Genomic DNA, 20965 nt, shown 5'->3' with positions numbered 1-20965 from the left:
AATGAAGAAAATTCACCTCACTTAAGAAATCTGTCAGTACAGTGGCTGAACCATTAAGAGACTCAACTACATACAGCCTTTGGGGCATCTTATTTGTACTATCTCTGGTTGTACGATGGCTGTGGAAACTCTAAGAATCATGCCTTCACAATATTATATCTAAAAACCTTTTCAGTAATGGGCGAATTTTCCTAGGAAATCTGTCAGTTGACTTATACTCCTATTTTATTAATCCAAGTTGACTTTTATCCCCCTCCAAATTGGTCTTTTAGTAGCATATGTAGTGTCAGCAATACAATGAAAGCCTTTATGCAATTAAGTAACATAAGCCATACAACTTTTTGCCTTGAAACTATCTGGTCTGAATAGCAAAATCTTCACCATCCTGATCTCCTAGCCCTCACTCACAGCAGTCTTTTCCTTCCTGATCATTTTATGGGTTTGAAAATGAAGGATTTTCTAGTCCAATGCCTGGTGGGAGGTATCTTCCTAGTCTCCTAATTCCGTTTAGAAGACTCTCTCACAGAAACATTGTTACACATAGTGGTGACATTTCTTAAGACTATTAGTACAGTAATACACTTCATATAGAAGAGTTATATGTTTTTTTGAGTCTGCCTTTTTTGAATAAAAATTGTATTTAAGGTATACAATATGATGTTTTGATATACATAATGAAATGATTACTACAGCAAACTAATTAACATAGCCACCCCTTCACACAGTTACATCTTTTTTGTTTTGTTTTGTTTTTCAGTAAGGAGGTTCATAGTATCTTTTTTTTTTTTTTTTTTTTTTTTTTTTTTTTAGTTTCAGAGGTAGAATTTAGTGATTCATCAGTTACATATAATACCCAGTGGTCATGACATCAAGTGCCCTCCTTACTGCCCACCAATTATCCCTCCCCCTGGCCTCCAGCAACCCTCAGTTTGTTTCCTAGAGTTCAGCATCTAGAAGAGTTATATTTTGTTGTCTGACCTAGAAATCTAATTACCATTCTAGGCTAATGACTTTCAAATTTATAATTCTAGTATGAAATTCTCCCATGAACTTCATACTCATATAACCAACAGTGTACTAAACATTCCCACTTGAATATCTAAAAAGAATCTCAAATTTAATGTCTTCACAACTAAGTTCTTGATATTCTCTGTAAAACCTGCCCTTCCCATAATATTCTCCATCATAGTTAATGATATCTCCATACTCAATTCCAGGTGGAAATGACAACTCCTTTCTTTCTCTCATACCCTCCATGTGAAATGTGAGCAAATCCAGAACCTTAGCAACGGCACCCTAACCCTGCCTTACTGCAACAGCTCCTGGAGAGTCTCCCTGCTCCTTTCCCTCAAGGCGATACTCAAGAAGCAAAACCAAGTCTGATCCTGTCACTCCTCTTAGCAAAAAAAATCTCTCAACTCTTTAATCTTATCTCTTGTTCACTAACCTTTGTTATTGGGATTTATGCCTTAACTCTGAAAACTCTTCACATGTTCCCGTTAAGAGCCAATTTCTGAAAAGAACCAGCTTAAATGTTTACAAAAAGTATGGTAAAAAGGGCAAAGACAGTGAAAATATCTGCTTCTTAAGAGCCCTCAACACAGCAACCACAGGGATCCAGTGTCCAAAGGGTTCTCATCTCACTCAGGGCAAAAGCCCAAAATATCACAGTGGCCTCTAAGACTCTACAACTTTATGACCTGCCCTCTACTGCTCCAAACCCAGCTCCTACTACTTTGCGCTTGCTCTCTCCACTGCAGCTGATCTGGTTTTCAGGTTGTTTCAAGAACACACCAAACATATTCCTACTCTGGGCCACTGAGCATGTTATCCCCTCTATCTGAAAAGTTTTTTGTCCAGATATTCTAACAGGTAACTCTCTTTCTTCCTGAAGGAGGCCTTAATTCTAATGAGTTTAAAAAGAATTCTTACTTGTTCCTCTCTTCCTAACCAAAAACGTTAATCTTCCATCTCTGAATTAGTGACTTCCTTTGCTTTTTATTTACTTATTTTTCTCTTTAAAGTATATCAACATATACAAAAAAATTTATAATCACTTTATTATCTATCTCTCCCATTAGAATATAAATGCCATGGGGCAAGGATATCTATCACTAGTTTTCTTCACTATTGCATCCTCAGTATCTATCTGTAACAGTGCATGACACATGGTAGGAGCTAATGAAATAGCTGTTAAATGGATGCATGCACGCAGGTATGAATGAACGAATATATTTTGGAAATAAAAATTAGGAAGCCTTGGTAATGTGAGTGAGAGAGGCAAGGGTTTTGGCATGTAGGAAGCAATGTGGCTGAGGCAAAAATGAATTGTTTTGTTTTCTTCTCTGGTGTCTACGGTCACTAGTAAAGTTAGACATTTCAGAATCTGGGTTTCCATCTATCTGCCTGAAATCTGTATTTATTAAATCTGCATTTTAAAAGTAAAAGCTGTACAAACGTAATAGATCTTAAACTTTACTATTGTGAGAATCACATACTGCTATAAAGTGATTTCAAGAGAAAGACTGTAAATCTTTAATTCGGGTTATTTCATTTCCTAAGAACAGGCCTCAGTGCTATAATAAAGTCCCCTGAAAGCAGGTCTAACATGATACATTAAAGTATTTCAAAATTTTTTTCTCTGTACTTTAGAAAAAAAAATAATCTGCCGTATGAATTTAAAGTAATTATGTAAAATTTCATATAAATAAAGAATAAAAGTAGTCTAAGTGTAAAGTTATGAAGCACAACAATAAATAGCACTTATCTTAGTTTCAGTTATCACAGAGCAGATTCTACAACAAAAATTTAAGTATAAGCAAATTATTTGGGAGGGAAGCAGAGAACTGAAAAAGAAAAAGGAAGGCAGCCCAATCAAAGGTGTGCTATTAAGAAAGGCACCACTTTAGGAGCTAGTGTACAACACATACCTCAGAATCATCCCACCTGAAATGTCGAGGAGTTGATGTATTTGTATATCAACTTTCATCATTCATTAATTCAAGGCTGTTCAAGGGAAAGAACTAATTCCCAGAACCTGTATACAAGTAGTGTGTTGCTTTGGCAGCCAGAGAAAACCCATGGGGAAAAATGCAGACATTGCCAGGTAGAAGGCAGGCTGGCACACCACGAAACGTCTGAGAAAATTTGGGCTAGGCATCCAATAGTTATCTGCTATAACAATGAACCCACCAGCCATCCTACAAATGAAAATATGAGTATTTCCACTGCACATAACTGTTTTCCTTCCATATCTCATCTTGCTGCTTCCTCAACCAAAAGTAATAACTCTTCTCAAATTATGATTCCCTTGCTTCTTTAATAGCTGTTTTGCATGCATTTTTTGCATTAAGAAGACACCATTATTTTGCTTAAAAGCTTTAAAAAAATGGCACCATAAAATATGTAGTCTTCTTTAAACTGTTTCGTTTTCTACTCAATTTTATGTTTCTAATGTCCATCCATCTAATATGTATGGCAGTTTAAATTTTACTGTGTAATTGCCCCTTTTACTCCAGCTGAGTATCACTGTCATGGTAAGCCTGTTACTGATTCAGGTAGGTACTGCTAGGTATGATATGCTAAAGGAAAGGTTGAAAATTACTGGCTTAGCTCTTGCCTTTAGCCCCTAACCTAGAGAGCTATGCTGCCACAAGTGGCTCTGCATGCCTAGGCCAAACTGTGACAGTTTTCTTTTTTTTTTTTTAATGATTTTTTTTTATTATATTATGTTAATCACCATACAGTACATCCCCGGATTGCGATGTAAAGTTCGATGCTTCATTAGGTTGCATATAACACCAGTGCACATNAGTGCACATGCAATACGTGCCCTCCTTACTACCCATCACCAGTCTATCCCATTCCCCCACGCCCCTCCCCTCTGAAGTCTTCAGTTTGTTTCTCATAGTCCATAGTCTCTCATGTTTCATTCCCCCTTCTGATTACCCCCCTTTTCTTTATCCCTTTCTTCCCCTACCGATCATCCTAGTTCTTATGTTCCATAGATGAGAGAAATCATATGATAATTGTCTTTCTCTGCTTGACTTATTTCACTTAGCATTATCTCCTCCAGTGCCGTCCATGTTGCAGCAAATGTTGAGAATTCGTTCTTTCTGATAGCTGAGTAATATTCCATTGTATATATGGACCACAGCTTCTTAATCCAGTCATCTGTTGAAGGGCATCTCGGCTCCTTCCATGATTTGGCTATTGTGGACAATGCAGCTATGAACATTGGGGTGCATATGGCCCTTCTCTTTACTACGTCTGTATCTTTGGGGTAAACACCCAGTAGTGCAATGGCTGGGTCATAGGGTAGTTCAATTTTTAACTTTTTAAGGGACCTCCACACTGTTTTCCAGAGTGGCTGTACCAACTTGCATTCCCACCAACAATGTAGGAGGGATCCCCTTTCTCCACATCCTCTCCAACAATTGTTGTTTCTTGCCTTGTCTATCTTTGCCATTCTAACTGGCGTAAGGTGGTATCTCAGTGTGGTTTTGATTTGAATTTCCCTGATGGCTAATGATTTTGAACATTTTTTCATGTGTCTGTTAGCCATTTGTATGTCTTCATTGGAAAAGTGTCTGTTCATATCTTCTGCCCATTTTATGATTTGTTTATTTGTTTCTCGTGTATTGAGTTTGAGAAGTTCTTTGTAGATCTTGGATACCAGTCCTTTATCTGTGGTGTCCTTTGCAAATATATTCTCCCATTCCGTGGGCTGTCTCTTAGTTTTTTTGACTGTTTCCTTGGCTGTGCAGAAGCTCTTTATCCTGATAAAGTCCCATAAGTTCATTTTATCTTTTATTTCTCTTGCCTTTGGAGATGTGTCGTGAAAAAGGTTGCTCTGGCCGATGTCATAGAAGTTGTTGCCTATGTTCTCCTCTAGAATTTTGATGGATTCCTGTCTCACACTGAGGTCTTTCATGTAATAGTTTTCTAATCATCCTCAAACTCTCCACAAGTCTGGGAGAATCTATGGAAAAGATTTTAACGCCTTACAGAAATTGAAGAACGGAAGATTCTGACTACCCCCACAGATGGTCTTCTGAGATAAGAAAAATAATTTACTATTTTTACAAGCTAGGGATAAGAAAAATAACTCACTATTTTTATAGGTCAATATAGGCAATATTTGATTTTATTTTAACATCTGTTTCAGACATTACTGTTTCACAAAAGTTACTTTTCACAACAGGAATGCACTGTGATTCTGACATTGTGAAAGAATCTGAGTCCTAAAACACAGTTTCTTCGTGTTACTATAATGACCACAGCTTGGTAACCCAGGTTCTGAGAACACCCAGTGGCAAAAAATTTTGCAGAATGTCATTATCATAATGCTGCCTCAAATTGGAAACTTATCGAAGATAATTTAAAAGAGTGAAATTTGTGGCAAAACATGAATAGTCATATCTTATTTTTAGCATAAATTTGCCATAATCACACTGTATTGGGAAATGACGGCACATATTTAAAGTGTCTGATATAGGGCGCCTGGGTGGCTTAGTTGTTAAGCATCTGCATTTGGCTCAGGGCGTGATCCCAGAGTCCTGGGATCGAGCCCCGCATCGGGCCCTGCTCCACTGGGAGCCTGCTTCTTCCTCTCCCACTCCCCCTGCTTGTGTTCCCTCTCTCACTGGCTGTCTTTCCGTCAAATAAATAAATAAAATCTTTAAAAAAAAAAAGTGTCTGACATAACTAACATCAGCTATTATTTAATGACATTTAAAGGCTGGACAGTGATCGTAGATAAGATGTAAATGATACCAAGAAAAAAAAAAAAAGGCACTAATTTTAACACCTGAAAATACAAAGAAATTCTCTTACCTGCTTTATTCCATAGTAATCAGCAATACTGCTGATAAGCTCTGACATAGCCTGAACTTCATGAGATTTTTTCAAATTCATAAATTCGTCTGGTTTCACATTTTCATCTGAACAAAAATAAAATAAAATTAAAGTACTGCTATTAAAGAAACAAAATGTAATAAAAAATCATCCGTTGGGGCGCCTAGGTGGCGCAGTCGTTAAGCATCTATCTGCCTTCGGCTCAGGGAGTGATCCCAGCGGTTTGGGTTAAGCCCCACATTGGGCTCCTCCGCTAGGAGCCTGCTTCTTCCTCTCCCACTCCCCCTGCTTGTGTTCCCTCTCTCACTGGCTGTCTCTCTCTCTCTGTCAAATAAATAAATAAAATCTTAAAAAAAAAATCCATTAATGTTCATGTTTTCTGTAATTACGTATGAAAATAATATAGAGATTCCACTGTGTCTGCATGATAGATCTCTATTAGTTTAGCTGCTATGAATCAAAATTTGAATTAAGAACATAGAGGACCCATAGAACATTACTTAAAAAAAAAAATGTTCCTTGAGGGGCACCTGGGTGGCTCACTTGGCTAAGCGTCTGCCTTTGGCTTGGGTCATGATCCTGGGGTCCCAGAATTGAGCCCCACATCGGGCTCCCTAATCCGTGGGAAGCCTGCTTCTCCTTCTCCCTGCCCCTGCTCGTGCTCTCTCTTGCTATCTCTCTCAAATAAATAAAATCTTAAAAACAAAATAAAAAAATAAAAATGTTCCTTGACACAAAAAACAATTATAAAGGAAAAGACTGATAACTGGACTAAAATGTAGGAAAAAAAAAAACGTGGAGATCTGTAACTAGTTGTTCTGTATAACATGATGCATAAAAAAACCTACTTATCTAAGTATAAGCCAGTCTACCAGTGCTCACGATAGAAGAGCACTGATAGAACAATAAATTGAGAACTTGTTAGAAAAAAATATATGAACATATATGGACAGTATATCGCTTCTAGTACTAAAAAAAATACATACACACTTACCAGTTCTCTGTTTTTTATTTCCTCGAAGGACTGTAAGCAACTGTTCAAAAGGAGTACATATTTCCAAGTTTTGTACAGAATAATATCTCACTGCCAGAACAAAGGCTTCCACACTCACCAGCTTCTGGGAAGTTTCACAAAATATTTTGGGAAAATTAGTAATACCTAAAAAGATCAGGATAAAAAAAGAAATGTTAGCAATAACTAGTTAATGCTACTTTGTGTGAGATTTAAAAAAGAGTAAATGAAAAACACTGGATCTTTACAACAAATGACAATATTTTCATTTTGGTGTGAATTTTGATAATATCTCTAATGGTTTCACTGTATTTGTTATTACAGCTATTAGTTATTTGTAGCATCCAGTTTTCTCTTAATAGTGTACACAATTATATATTTAAATTCCAAATTAAAATTTGGCCTTTTTTATCCTTCTAAAAGCAAAAAAAAAAAAAAAAGGCAGCAGCAAAAAAAGCAGCTTAAAATCCGCTACACTATAATGTGGTCATTAAATTTATGAACAGTCCTGGCTGACCTACAACTGTGAATTTAAAGGCAATCAGCCTGCTCTACACTGTTATTCCCTGTGCACACTACCTACGTGTGGAACAATGGCAGTGTCTCCAGTGGTATAAATGTTACTGTGAAAGAGTCCCCGCATCATTTGGACCATGGAGAAATTTTGCGTGTGTGTGTGTGTGTGTGTGTGTGTGTGTGTGTGCTTGTGTTCAATGCACTGTCAGTATGAGTTTTTAAACTTGTCATGTTAAAATCAGGTGAAAAAAGTTCATTTTCTTTCCCTGGTCAGTTTTAAGCCATATATTCTATACATTTACTATAGGAACTATTGATGATCTTCAAATGCTCACTCATTAAGAAGAATACGGTCAACTGTCACACTGCAAACATCCGGTACCTCTCTCTATGTGAGGATCATGTATCCTGTCGAACTCTGGTGTGGACACATCTCACCAAAGTGAACTATGCCATTTTCAGACAGAAGTTTTAAGAGAACTGGAGGATTCACTATGCTTTCTTTTTCCAGAACTGCAATAACTGAAATATGTGTCAAGATGGCACTTGAGTCCGTGAGTGACTATGACATGGACATCACTGTTGTCAACCTACTGTGGGTGGCAACATATAGGAAAGTAACCATCATTCTTTTTAGTCACTGAGGTTTTAGGCTTATTATTGCAGCATACTCTCACCTATTCTAATGGAATAGATGGAAACACATATGTACACTGATAGAGATGCTTTTTATTTGCTCAATTTCAGTTTTCTACGGCTATTTTTATATATTTATTTAGGAAGCTTACAAAAAGGGTATTCCAATGTGTCTGTAGTGGTTCAAATGAGCTCTTTAGACGGATCAGTCTAATTAAGTTCACTCATTGAATATTACTTTTAATCATTAAAAAGCCCCACATATTCAGTGTTTAAACGAAGTATTTAAAATACTCACCTTATGAAAGAATGGTACAATCCAGGAAATAACTTTGGTTCTATCAGAGAAACCAAACTATACACTGTGAAGTCTATTCTAGCATAGCTAACCCTCCATAGTTAGTTATAAAATTGTAAAAATTCATTTAAACACAATAATGATGCTTCTAGCAAAAATTAATAGAGGAAAATTGATAAAGTCTTGCATATTTAACACAGTATCTTTTTAAAGCTAATATCTGTTAAGTTGTTGGTGGTAATGTTTACCATGTTAATTAATAAGAATAAAATTGGCAGAGACCTATAACTTCCATTTCTGAATCAACTAAATAGAAATTAAAGCTACAAAATTACTACAGTGAATTTATTTAAGATATATTTTGTGTATTATAAAGTTCTTTGGATATTTTACAAACTGAATTTACTAACGCAGCCAAAAGTAATAAAATCCACATCAAAATATTTAGGCATGATACAGAGGGGAAAACTCAGTTAACTATTAAGTGAGACTCTCAGGTTTAAGGGCAGTCTCAACATCTCCAAGTTCCAGGGCAGCAATTTCTTAGAATGTGATAGAATAAGAGTATTAAATCTCAAAGTGCAGAGGGACTATTATAGTAGTCAGTTATTGGACAATGTTGCCAACAGAAAGAAATGTGATGTTTCTGTTGGACAAGTAAATGTTCAAATCAACTTAACTAACCTACCAAAAATACTTGAAAAAATCCAAATCCAACTTGATCTAAATGTTGTTAATTTGCTTTTAATTATAGGCCTCGGCAGAAATTTCAGAAATCTGGAGATCTAAATTACAAAGCTATTATCTTAACAATGCTTGCTTTTTTTTTTTTTTTTAAAAGATAGTGTTCTGATTCAGTCCATTAGTTTATGTCATTTAGGGCCATACCAGTTTATTCAGATAGTCTAGGACCTGTGAAAAAATCTTACTGAATTACAGAAATACAGCTTCTGTACTTTCTTTGTTTTAAAGTGATCCAGCCTGTAACTTCCACTAGCAATTTTTAAAGATTCAGAAAGAGAGAGAGAGAGAGAGAGAGGCACATCATGTTCTTATCTTTACTTCCACTCTGAAACAGTATGTAAGAAGTTATATGGCAATGGTGACAGTGTATGTAGTCCTCATAGTGCTTCTCTAGGTACTTGTAGAAGGAGTTTGGGTTCCGCAACTGGCAAGACAGAAACCACAGTGTTACTCAACCAATATTTACTTTATTAATTAGCTGGAATTTTTACACAGGGAAAGCTTTGTTTATAAATTTGTTGCCACTGCACTGGCATATTAAGTGGCATGATTATTTTGTAAATATCTCCCCCTACTGGAAGTACCTGTTCAGCTTGATTGCATGCTTTGTCTATTTACTCTTATTTTTTTGTACACCCTAGATCCCTATTCACAGAGGTTTCTTGTAATATAGGTTAATTGGGCATAAAAACAAGGGAAGCAAAGAGGCAGGGGAGAAGCTATTTTCTGTAAATATGAAATCAGGATATCTCTAGGTATCTTTTTTTTTGTTTAACAGCAGAGATCAACGTATAAGAAAAGATAGAAGAGTTATATATACACATATTGATTATGAAAATCTCAAGGTAGAGAAATGAATAATAATGCCTCAAAACTAAAAATAAATAGCAACAATCAATATATTTACATTTTACATAGTTTACATATTTACATTTTAAAAAGTTAAAAAAATAAGTGTGTTATTTTATTTGAATGTTCTCTAGAACTTTAAGGAAGACAGAGTACTGCTAGGATTCATAATAACTCATTGAAATGATAATTAATATTTATTGCACATATGCTATGTGCCAGGAACCGTGCTCAACAGTTTACATTTAATGGAACAGTCTTATGAGGTGATTACATAGTGCTCTTATCTCGATTTCCAGAGGAAGAAATCAAAACTTAGAGAGGCTACATGTTAGCCACGTTTGCATAGACACCAAATGGCAAGGCATGTGAACCAAGGCAGTATTCAGCCCTTGCTTGTAATTCCCAAATTTGATTATTAGCATGCTATAGCAGTAAGTTCAATAGGCTACAAATGAAAACAGGAAAGACACCAGTTAAAACTGCTAGGCAAGTATATGACTGTCAGAATCAGGTCTAGCAAGAACTCCCTCTGGCAGAGATCCATACCATAGTAATATCTTAATGGTTCATATTCACTTTGTTCATGTTCTTAATTCCTTCACTTTATTTCTCTCAACACCTCCCGCTCTACCAGAAGTGATTTTAAGGTTTTGAGAAATTTAAAAAGTAATTTTTACACATAGATCAACTGATGTCTCTGAAAAGGAAATAAAAAGACTTTATAATGAGATTTTGTAGTATCTATTTCTAGAAATAAAGCAACCCAACTGCTTCATGTCCAGTTTTAAAGCAACAATACCTTCATACAGCAGGCACTCAGTTAGTAGGAAATGAATGGATGAATGAAAGCAATTCTTTAATATACTCACTACTGCAGCAACACCAGCTATACTAGGAGAAACAAATTCCATCTTAGGATTTGTTTCTGTGATCGTAGCAATCACTGAAGCCAGTTGGAGGACTTCAATACACTGCTGAGCCTGTTAGAATAAAATCTCATCTCACCCTAATGTGTATAATCATAAGGTGAGACAAGCGATTTAGAACATTTAGAATATGATACAAGACAAAGCATAATTATGTGCTAAATTTTGAGGTTTAACTGTGTTACAGGAGTTAGGACAAAGGTTACTACTGCTATCATACAGCCTCGAACCGTCCCATGGCCCAGAATTTCAAGAAAAATCAACAGTTCCCTCTTAATAATAGTCTTCGAAGGACATGAAAATGTTTTATATTCATTTCTACATGAATATCCTACAGATGCCTCTAATTCAAAAGGTTCAAAACTGAAATGCACATTCTCATGCTCTCCAAACCTTTCCTCTCTATTTCCTATCTTGTTTAATAATGTCCTTACTTGCTCAGTGCTGAAGCTAAGTCTTTACATTATCTTAAATGCTCCCTGTGCCCTAAATCCACATATCCAGCCACCCATCAATCTTAATGTAAAAAATGTCTTTCACTGTGGAACTAACCACCCACCTTTCCCTTGCCCCACTATCACTGCCTGAGTTCAAACTCTATTAACTTTCACCAGTGCTACTGCAATAGCTTCACAGGAGATTTTTTTTTCTTATCAATAAACTCCCATAAGCACAATAAGTGCTCATAAGTGCTGGCTGAGTTGAATTGAACATGTTTTCTAAAATGGAAAGTTACTTATTTTCAATGGACATTTAATGAACATTTTAAGGCTGAGACTTCCACAACGAATGACTTAGGCTTTAATCTTTTATACTTGTTTAGTAGACTTCAACCAAAAGGTAAAGTCTGTCTTGCTGAACTTGAAAATTATAGATAGGATGCATTAAATTTTATGAATGTTTGATATCTCTATAATCTTATCACTTGTGTAAGGAAGAAAATATATATACTGCTGTTTTTTTAAAAAAAATAATTTCTATCATCCAATTACATGCTAGGAAACTTTTTGCTTATGCTACTTCAGAGTAATTTCAGGTTGCATGTGAAATGAAACAATATGTCATTTCAACACATAAACCATGCTCTTAGAAAAAATAAGGTAAAATTAACAAACAATTGACATGCATGTTCTTACTGTGCCAATATTAACATCATATTGTATGTATAAAGTACATGTAACCATTTCAAAAGCATTTTCACATTTAATTACTTATAAAACTAAAAATAAAATTAAATATAAAAATAGGAAAATCTAACTACATATTTTAACTATAACAGACCATTTTCATAGTTTAATTTGAAGGAAAATAAAAATATCATACAAAGAAGCAGCAATTTAGAAATTGATTTGGTAAATAAAAAGTAAACCTGATTAAAAAATAAACAATTCCAAGGTGTAATTTGAGATCCATTTATGGGATATGTGTCTTAACCATTTACAAAGCACACAGACAGTAAGTGTCCAATATGGATTCTAGAGGGCACAGAAATTCCCAGTTAGAATTCTGCTGAGATCCCACAGGGATGTGCTTACTCAGGCCTCTGTGCTTGTTTTTAACTCTGTCTGAGACCATCTTCTCTCAGGTATTTTCATAGCTCACTCTCACTTCCTTTAGGTCTGTGCTCAAATGTCACTATTTCAGTGAAAATTTCTCTGACAATTCTGTTTAAAACTGCAACCCCATTCAATCCTTACCCTCTCTGATCTTTTATTAATTTTTTTTCACAGCACTTATCACCATCTGACATAGCAAGTAAGATCCAAGAGGACAGGGATTTTTATTCATTACTGATTCCTCAGAATCTAGAATAATGCCTGGCACTCGAAGTACCTGATGAGTAAATAAGTAAATGAATGAGCAAGAACTAGGTTTGAATTGTGGTTCTCAGACCGTCTATACCTGTGTAGCCATGACTAATTTATTTATCTGCTCTAAGACTTGATCTATAAAATGGGAGGAAGATACATATTTTATAATGTTGTTAAAGAACACTCACACACATATACATGAATATGTATACAAGTATTTAATGTAAGTGCATGCAGATGTGCACACGTGCATGCATACACACACACATACATATCATCTTAATACGGAGCCTAGAACATAGTAGGCAACCCCCAAACCATGAATCCAAATTAAGTAACTGTGTATACTTAGGGCTTTGTCAGAATAGAAGGTTGAAAACACTCAAATATTTAAACCCAGAATATCATATAGGCTACTATGGAAGAACCCAAAAGAAAGATCAAAGCATATACCCAGTCCCTAAATGAACCTGCTGGGAGAAAGGAGGTTTAGGGTCTGGTACTTGGGTGTAAGACCTTCATCATTTGAAGGCACAACTAGGGACAGGTGAGCTGTAACTTGAGACATGACATAGGAGTCCAAAAGCCAACCCTGGGTTCTACATTCTAAGTAGGATGATAGCCAGAATTGCTCGATGCTGGGAGACCAGTGGTTAGCACTAGGCACCACTGTTGTAGCATAAGCTTTAAAGAATAGGAGAGAATTCTAATATTAATGATATTTCTCACAGGATTTAATGTGAAATTTAGTAGGTTACAAGCTTCACTATGCCTTAAAGACCTCACATAGAGTTTCAAGTTTTACTACAGTTTAATTTTCTATTATCAAAAGTCTCTGTTTTCAGAAAATAACCAAAACCAAGAGATAGATTACTAGAAACCCAACAACTTCAAACTCCATTTAAAATTAGAAGCATTTAAGAGTAAATTAAAATATTTGTAAATATTTTCTTTAGAATAAGTTTTAAATTTAATAAATCAAATATGATTTTATTACCAAAATACAAAATTAATTCCAGATTGCAAAACTTTAAAAATTGATATTATAATTGTAAAGGATACCTTAAAAATCAACCAGTAAGTGCTTTGAAACCCATCTGTTATTCCCTTGTTCCTAGGAAACAGGAAATGAGATGTCCTATTTTGACTGTCACTTCTCAACACCACTATTGGCTCTACCACCCCCAGTGCTTCAACAATGCCAGTACCTGAGTAACTAACACTACCACTGATCTCTTACAGAGAAGACAAATATTTTTATTCTATACATTGACTTGCACCTAGATTTTCAAGCTTTCAAAAATAAAGACTTTTCAGTTTATTTATTGTTTGGGGCAGGACACAAAGAACTTTTGTCCCAGGTAAACTGTAATTATAAGCATAAATAATTACTAATAGGGCATTTTGAGAGAGTAAAACTAAATCACAATTCTGTCTCAAAATTGTACTTTTTTCATTATGTATTTCATTAACTTCAGCTTTCATATGCTATTATTGTTAGCTAAACTCTATTACTTACATTTCAATATTAATACAAAATAGATGTGTCTATTCTACTCTTAACTGAATTTAGTTATAATCATTTGCCAAGCAGAAGGAACATGCAAAAGGAATTTGCATTAAATATACACTTTTGCCTATCTAGTTCCTACCATACTTCTAGCAGATCTTATTCTTTATTTAATTTTTGTAATGATGCATATAATTAATAAAACCAAATCAATTTTATTCCTTAGGGGTCATTATTCAAGGTGGCTGCAAACAGTATAAATAAATAAAATGCCAACCTAAACTTTAAAAATTGCCATTTTGGTCTCAATAATTAAGAAGGAAGAATTGAGATTCAGTAACTGTCATGGGTGTTGCCCAGAGATACCAGTCTGATAATCTATAGCTGCATCGGAAATAGAGCTTCCCTTAACAAGAGGAGGGACTGTTCTCAGCACTTGATTTTATCTATAATAGCAAAATTATGGAAACAGCCCAAGTGTCCATCGACTGACAAACAGACAAAGAAGATGTGGTGTATACATGCAATAGAATATTATTCAGCCATCAAAAAGAATGGAACCTTGACATTTCCCACAACATGGATAGAGCTAGAGAGTATCATGCTAAGCGAAACAAGTCAGTCAGAGAAAGACAAATACCATATGATTTCACTCGCATGTGGAATTTAATAAATAAAATAAATGAGCAAAGGGGGAAAAAAGAGAGAGAGAGCGCCAAACCAAGAAACAGACTACAGAGAACAAACTGATGGTTAAGGGGGGGATGGGTGAAATAGGTGATAGGGATTAAGAGGGCACTTGTGATGAGCACCAGGTGATGTATGGAAATGTTGAATCACTATATTATACACCTGAAATAACATTACACTGAATGTTAACTAACTATAATTTAAACAAAAACTGAAAGAAAGGAAAAAAATAAACTTTTTTTTAAAAAGGAATAAAGAGACTATACAAACCAAAAAAAAAAAAAAAGATTAGTTAAATGAATGTTTGCAAATATATAAATAGCTCATAATAAGGAACAAAAAATTACAAGAAAAAATGAAGAATGAGCACGAGTGTTGGTCTAAATCAAGAAGAATTCAAAGAACTTTGTAATACCAATAACACTTTCAACCAGTGATTCTTACCTTGAGGTATAAGAGTTAAAGAAGCCTATGACTCACGTAAAGCTGTATGTAGTTTTGTGTCTATTTATGAACATAGATACCATATTTTTTTTTGAGGAAGGGGTTCTATAGCATTCACTTAACACAGCCTTTTTATGGGATTTGTGACCTGAAAGATTAAAAATCACTATATTTTACTATTTTTTCACCTTGTATATTGCCAAATGTTAATATTATAATATGCAATTCAACCAAATATTTTTCCTCTGGCTTCTAGAGATCATTTTAAATGTTCAAAACATGAAAACAAAGTAGTGACTACCAAAACAACCTAGGATTATTCTTTCTTTCCTATTGGTAGAGAGCTGTTAATTCTTTTTTTTTTTTTTTTTTTAAAGATTTTATTTATTTATTTGACAGAGAGAAAGCGAGAGAGCACAAGCAGAGGGAACAGCAGAGGGAGAGGGAGAAGCAGGCTCTCCACTAAGCGGGGAGCCCAAGGCAGGCCTCAATCCCAGGACCGTGGGATCATGACCCAAGCCAAAGGCATATACCCAACTAACTGAGCCACCTAGGCTCCCCAAGAGCTACTAATTCTTAACATAAATTTTATATTTTTATAGTTAATCTAACTTTGAAAAGATAACCCTTTCCTCTCCAGTATTTTTATTATTAAGCAGAACCTCAGTGTTGATGTCGAAGTTTCTAGGCTAGCTTTTTTAGATAATGTCCATCTAAGCAAAACAAATAAATAATTTAAGGTACCAAAACATATCGGCCAGTCTGTTCCATTTGAGAAATATGTGTTAATAATAATAAATGGTTTTAAATAAATTTACACAATCTAAATTTAAATCTCTAATGAAAAAGGCAAAATTGTTTGTTTGCACAATCCCAGAGACCTCTCAAGTGATACATACAACCACCTGATCCAAGAGAATGAACCACATATTTTATTTTTTGACAAAAAAAATAAGTAAGTGAACTTAAGCCAAATGCACCTTCTAGTGAAAATGCACATACTAAGTGAACAGGGTGGGGTGGGGATGGCAAGGAAGATTGAAAAGAACTGACAGAAGTAGAAGTAATTTGGGGCATGTGGGTGGCACAGTTAAGTGCCCAATTATTGATTTCCACTCAGGTCATGATCTCAGGGTTTTAAGATCGAGCCCTACATGGGGCTCCATGGAGCCTGTTTAAAATTCTCTCTCTCCCTCTCCTTCTGCCCCTCCCCCCTCTCTTGCCCTCTCTTAAAAAAAAAAGTAGAAATAATTTATACAGTTTAAGTTTGTCTGATTAAAAATGACCCTTCTCCTGGGGCACCTGGGTGGCTCAGTCGGGTAAGCATCTGATTTGGCTCAGGTCATGATCCCAGGGTCCTGGCATCAAGTCCCACAAGGGGCTCTCTACTCAGTGGGGAGTCTGCATCTCCCTCTCCCTCTGCCTACCACTCATGCTTCTTCTCTCTCTAGTGCTTTCTCTCTCTCCAATAAATAAATAAATAAAATCTTAAAAAAAAAAAAGAACTTCCTCTTACAAAAAGAATTATTTCCAGATAATAATGGAATTATACTTCCAAATCTGTCTTTGGTAGAAAATACTATAAAATATTAAGCAGTATTAAAGGTTTATAAATGTAGGTGTTGCGGAAAAAAGGACAGATTCACTGTGTTTAGAGAATGCCTTTATAATCCACAGGGGCAAAGAGCAGTCAATTAAGAATAATAACCTTTGGGAAATAACTGTTGACAAAGAGGCAGCTGTAGTGAAATTCTGAATAAACTGAAAATATTGTCACTTTTTAAATAAAAAAAATAGTTGTCATGGCACATTAACTCACTAAAATGGCATAAACATTCTTAAGAAACACATATAGAAGAATAAAACAATAAATGAGGAACAGCTTCACATGTCAGGAGGGAAAACTAGAATTTTATTATGGAGAACTATAAAAACCCATGAAAGCACTATAACAACTGAAACACACACAGCCGGACATTTTAAATTTCAAATATAAAGAATGATGAAAAACTTTCTTGAAAAATGAAATCAACTAGTTTTGGATAAAAACACTGTCACACAGCTGGAAATTAAATAATAATATATATGTATTACATTATACATAATAATTATATATTTATAATTAATCTAGATAAAGCATTTTCTTGGGCAATGCTTAGAACAAAGGACTTGCATAGATCACTTAGTCTAGAAAGTATAATACTATAATTCTCAGACTATATCAAATGGGAAGAAACTTGAATAAAAATCTGCTTAGAAAGGAAAACATTCATCTTTCCATTTTGTTTTGTACTACAATTACTGATGTCTTTTCTCTCTTATTGGAATGTGGTTTTTTTAAAGAGAGAGGTTATGCCCAGTTCACTTTTGTATTCAACCACAATACCTAGCATCATGTTATACTAAGAAAATGTTAAGTAAGCTTTCCAAAAATAAATTAGGATATAAAAATAATCCTGCTACCAAAAGTTGTAAGGCTTAGAGACTATTGACCTATTCTTAACTCTAACGACCACAGCAAATTTTGAAGAATACTGAACTTGCAGAGGTGATAGAAGCAATGTTCAAGGATTGCTTATCTCTTCCTCTCACCTCTCAACTATCAGTAGGGTTAAATTCATTTCAATCAACATCTGGTCCTTATACCCTAGAGAGGTGATAATTTATACTATTCAAATAAAACATGTAAACTAATTCTAAAAATATAAGGCGGTAGGTAAATGACTGAAGAGCAATGAATGTGAAATCTTAAATCTTAAATATCTCTACTTGTGAGATCTCAAATACAATATATCTAATACTAAATGCATTATTTCCCCAAAGAGCTCCATCTCCTAATTTTCCTAATTTTGTCAGTGGTAGATTTATTATTATTCTTCAAGACATTTCCAAAATAAAAATCTTAGAATTATCTTTGATTCATCCATTTCCCTAAACCCTATATAAATTTCAGTCACCAAGAACTACCAATTTTCTCTGTACAAATTCTTTTAAAACTATCACTTCCTTTGCATTTCTATTGCCATCATCTTGCCCCAGGTTCAAACTTCAACTCTATAGACTATCACAAAGGTGACAGTGTCCCATGGAAGAATGATTCCAAATAGTTTAACAGACCAGAAACTAGCTGCAATATATTTTTCCGACTTCATTTTTAGCTATTTAAAAATTTATGAGTGCTCTGCTCTCTGTTCCTGTCTCCAAATATGTTTTATAGTTTTCATCTTTACCCTTTTGCTTATACTGCTCTACCTTTTGGAATGCCCATGTACTCTAAACTCAGCTATATTAAATTTAACAAACATACAATGAGAACCAACCATGTGGTGCTGACCATATGCTAAAGACCAGAACTTACATACTAGGATGTCAAAAGAAGCAAATCATTCTAATACAACATGCTAAGTGTTCTAATAAAGGTAGAAATAAAATAATATACAAATAACTAGTTTTGTTATTAATTTAGTATAATTTGATCTGGGCTTTGAGAGAAGATGAAAAATAAGTGGATAGTTACTAAATATTTGGGGTAGGGCAAAGAGGATTGCATGAACAAAATGAACGAGGGGAAAAATACATGGCACATTAAGGGAACAAGGCAGAAGTATAAGTTATTTGGGCAGAGAACAGTAAGAGAAGTGCTGATAATACTATACCACTGCCTTCCACTCCCTCCCTTCAACTTTTGTTGAAGATATATCTTTTTTTTTTTTTAATATTTTATTTATTTATGTGACAGAAAGACAGCCAGCGAGAGAGGGAACACAAGCAGGGGGAGTGGGAAGAGGAAGAAGCAGGCTCCCAGCGGAGGAGCCCGATGTGGGACTCGATCCCAAAACGCCAGGATCACGCCCTGAGCCGAAGGCAGCCGCCTAACGACTGCGCTACCCAGGCGCCCCTGAAGATATATCTTTAAAATGAGAACTGACATCAAATTATTTCAGCCATTTTCATAATTAAAGTTGATCTGGAGTCAGTTCACGTAGGAAGTTCAAAAATTTATTAACTTGGCTGACCCAATTATGACTGGTCATATGCTTTTTCATCTCAAGATTCAGATGGACTTAGGCCTTCAACATGATCATGGGTTTAACACCAGGGACTAATAAGGTCTGGAAATACAATTTCAAATCATTACATTCCATAGGACTTGAGAACGAGAAGCAACCTGAGATAACTCTTAGCCAAGTGATCCATACTATTTTTGGTTGCTAGTCTCCTTTGAGAATGTGAAACAAACCCCTGAATTCATTTCAAGGGGCTACAAGGAAACTGACTGGAGGCCACATACCAAGCGCAATAATCGCTAGTACTTTGGAGGGCCAGTGAAATTCAGACAGTGATGCGGGATAAGGATACACTGGAGGGTATAAAGGGAGCTATTGGCCACACAGAGATATGCAACAAAACAGCCAGATCTTCAGATTTTTTTTTTCAAAAGAAGGAACAATTCCGTGGGTGTGTGTATGTGTGTGTGCATATGCATATGTTAAATCTGCCAATTTTGAAATGTCGGCTGAAAAAAACAGTTAACACTTATTGGTCATTTAAGACATGTCGACAAGCCATGTGAGACTGGGGGGAGCTGTTTTCCACCTCAGTCACTGAGGAACACCCTAGGCGGTTACTTCTTAGATGAGGAAACTAAGGCCTATGGTTAAATATCTGTGCAAGCTACACCACTAATCAGATTTAGCAGATTATCCAGGTCATCTGACTCTGGGCCCATCTGCCCCTATCTGAGGGGAGTAGAATATAGAAAGGATTACTAATATTTATTAAATGCCTACTCACATGGTAGGTTTTTAACATCTATCTCATTTACTTTTAAACAGCCCTTACAGGGCAGGAATTATGATTTCCATTTCTCGAATGAGAAAACTAAGGCTCCAAAGCTGAAGCAACTTGCACAAGATAATACAGCAGTAAAATACTGGAGCCAGGATTCAAAACAAAATGTAATGACCACAAAACCCATATTCTTTCTATGAGGCCTCCTATTTGCTTACATTAACAGCTGAGGCTCCAGCTGCAGAGGAGATAGTGGCTAAGGCCAGAAGGTGAAGGACTTAATTTTATAGGAAATGCAGACCTATGGATGGCTTTTGAGCAGGAATGACAGGACCAGAAGTATGATTCTGGAAGATAACCGGAGAGCAGTCTGAATGGGGAAGCAATTGAAATATAGAGTCTGAAGGTAAGAATAACATCTCAAAGTTATTTCTAAAATTCTGTTGCAAGATTTAAAAAGGAGCGACCTGAACTATTTGCTATGGGAATGGGAAGCAGCAGATGCAAGAGAAATTGAGGGAGAAGTGTTGACAGATTATGAGCTTGAATAACAGGAAGAATATTAATGCATTTACAGAGAAGCTCTTTAACCACTGAGGTGATGAGATCAAAAAACAAAAACAAATGCAGACCCTAGCAGGTATGAAGCCATGCAGGCAAGCAGAGTGTTTTTGTAAACCAGAAAAAGAATCTAAATCATGATTAGCCATAAAGACAGGTTACCATAATTGAAAGCTTCCGGTGAAAGGTTAATGATTTGACAAAATTTATATAAACAACATAAAATGAATATCTGAACACATAGAAGGCACTCAAATTTATTCTGACTGGCTAAAGATAAGCATAATTTAAGCAGAATGAGGGAAAAAATGCCACAGA

At 35.4% G+C, this 20965-nt stretch overlaps 1 protein-coding gene across 6 annotated transcripts in view; it reads right to left on the bottom strand.

Moving 5' to 3' along the window:
• METTL25 (methyltransferase like 25) overlaps positions 1 to 20965 on the bottom strand; it is a 153701-nt gene that overhangs the window by 123784 nt on the left and 8952 nt on the right. For all 6 annotated transcript variants that reach the window (XM_019800442.2, XM_034644455.1, XM_034644456.1 and 3 more), the window contains exons 2-3: positions 6851 to 7015; positions 5836 to 5942 (exon numbers count right to left, since the gene is read on the bottom strand). In XM_019800442.2, coding sequence (XP_019656001.1) covers positions 5836 to 5942; positions 6851 to 7015 — 272 coding nt within the window. The remainder of the gene's footprint in view (positions 1 to 5835; positions 5943 to 6850; positions 7016 to 20965) is intronic.

Source organism: Ailuropoda melanoleuca, chromosome 15 (assembly GCF_002007445.2).
Source record: "Ailuropoda melanoleuca isolate Jingjing chromosome 15, ASM200744v2, whole genome shotgun sequence".
NCBI classification, from domain to species: Eukaryota; Metazoa; Chordata; class Mammalia; order Carnivora; family Ursidae; genus Ailuropoda; species Ailuropoda melanoleuca.
Note: the sequence above shows the minus strand (reverse complement) of the source record. Positions and strands in the feature narration are given on the sequence as shown.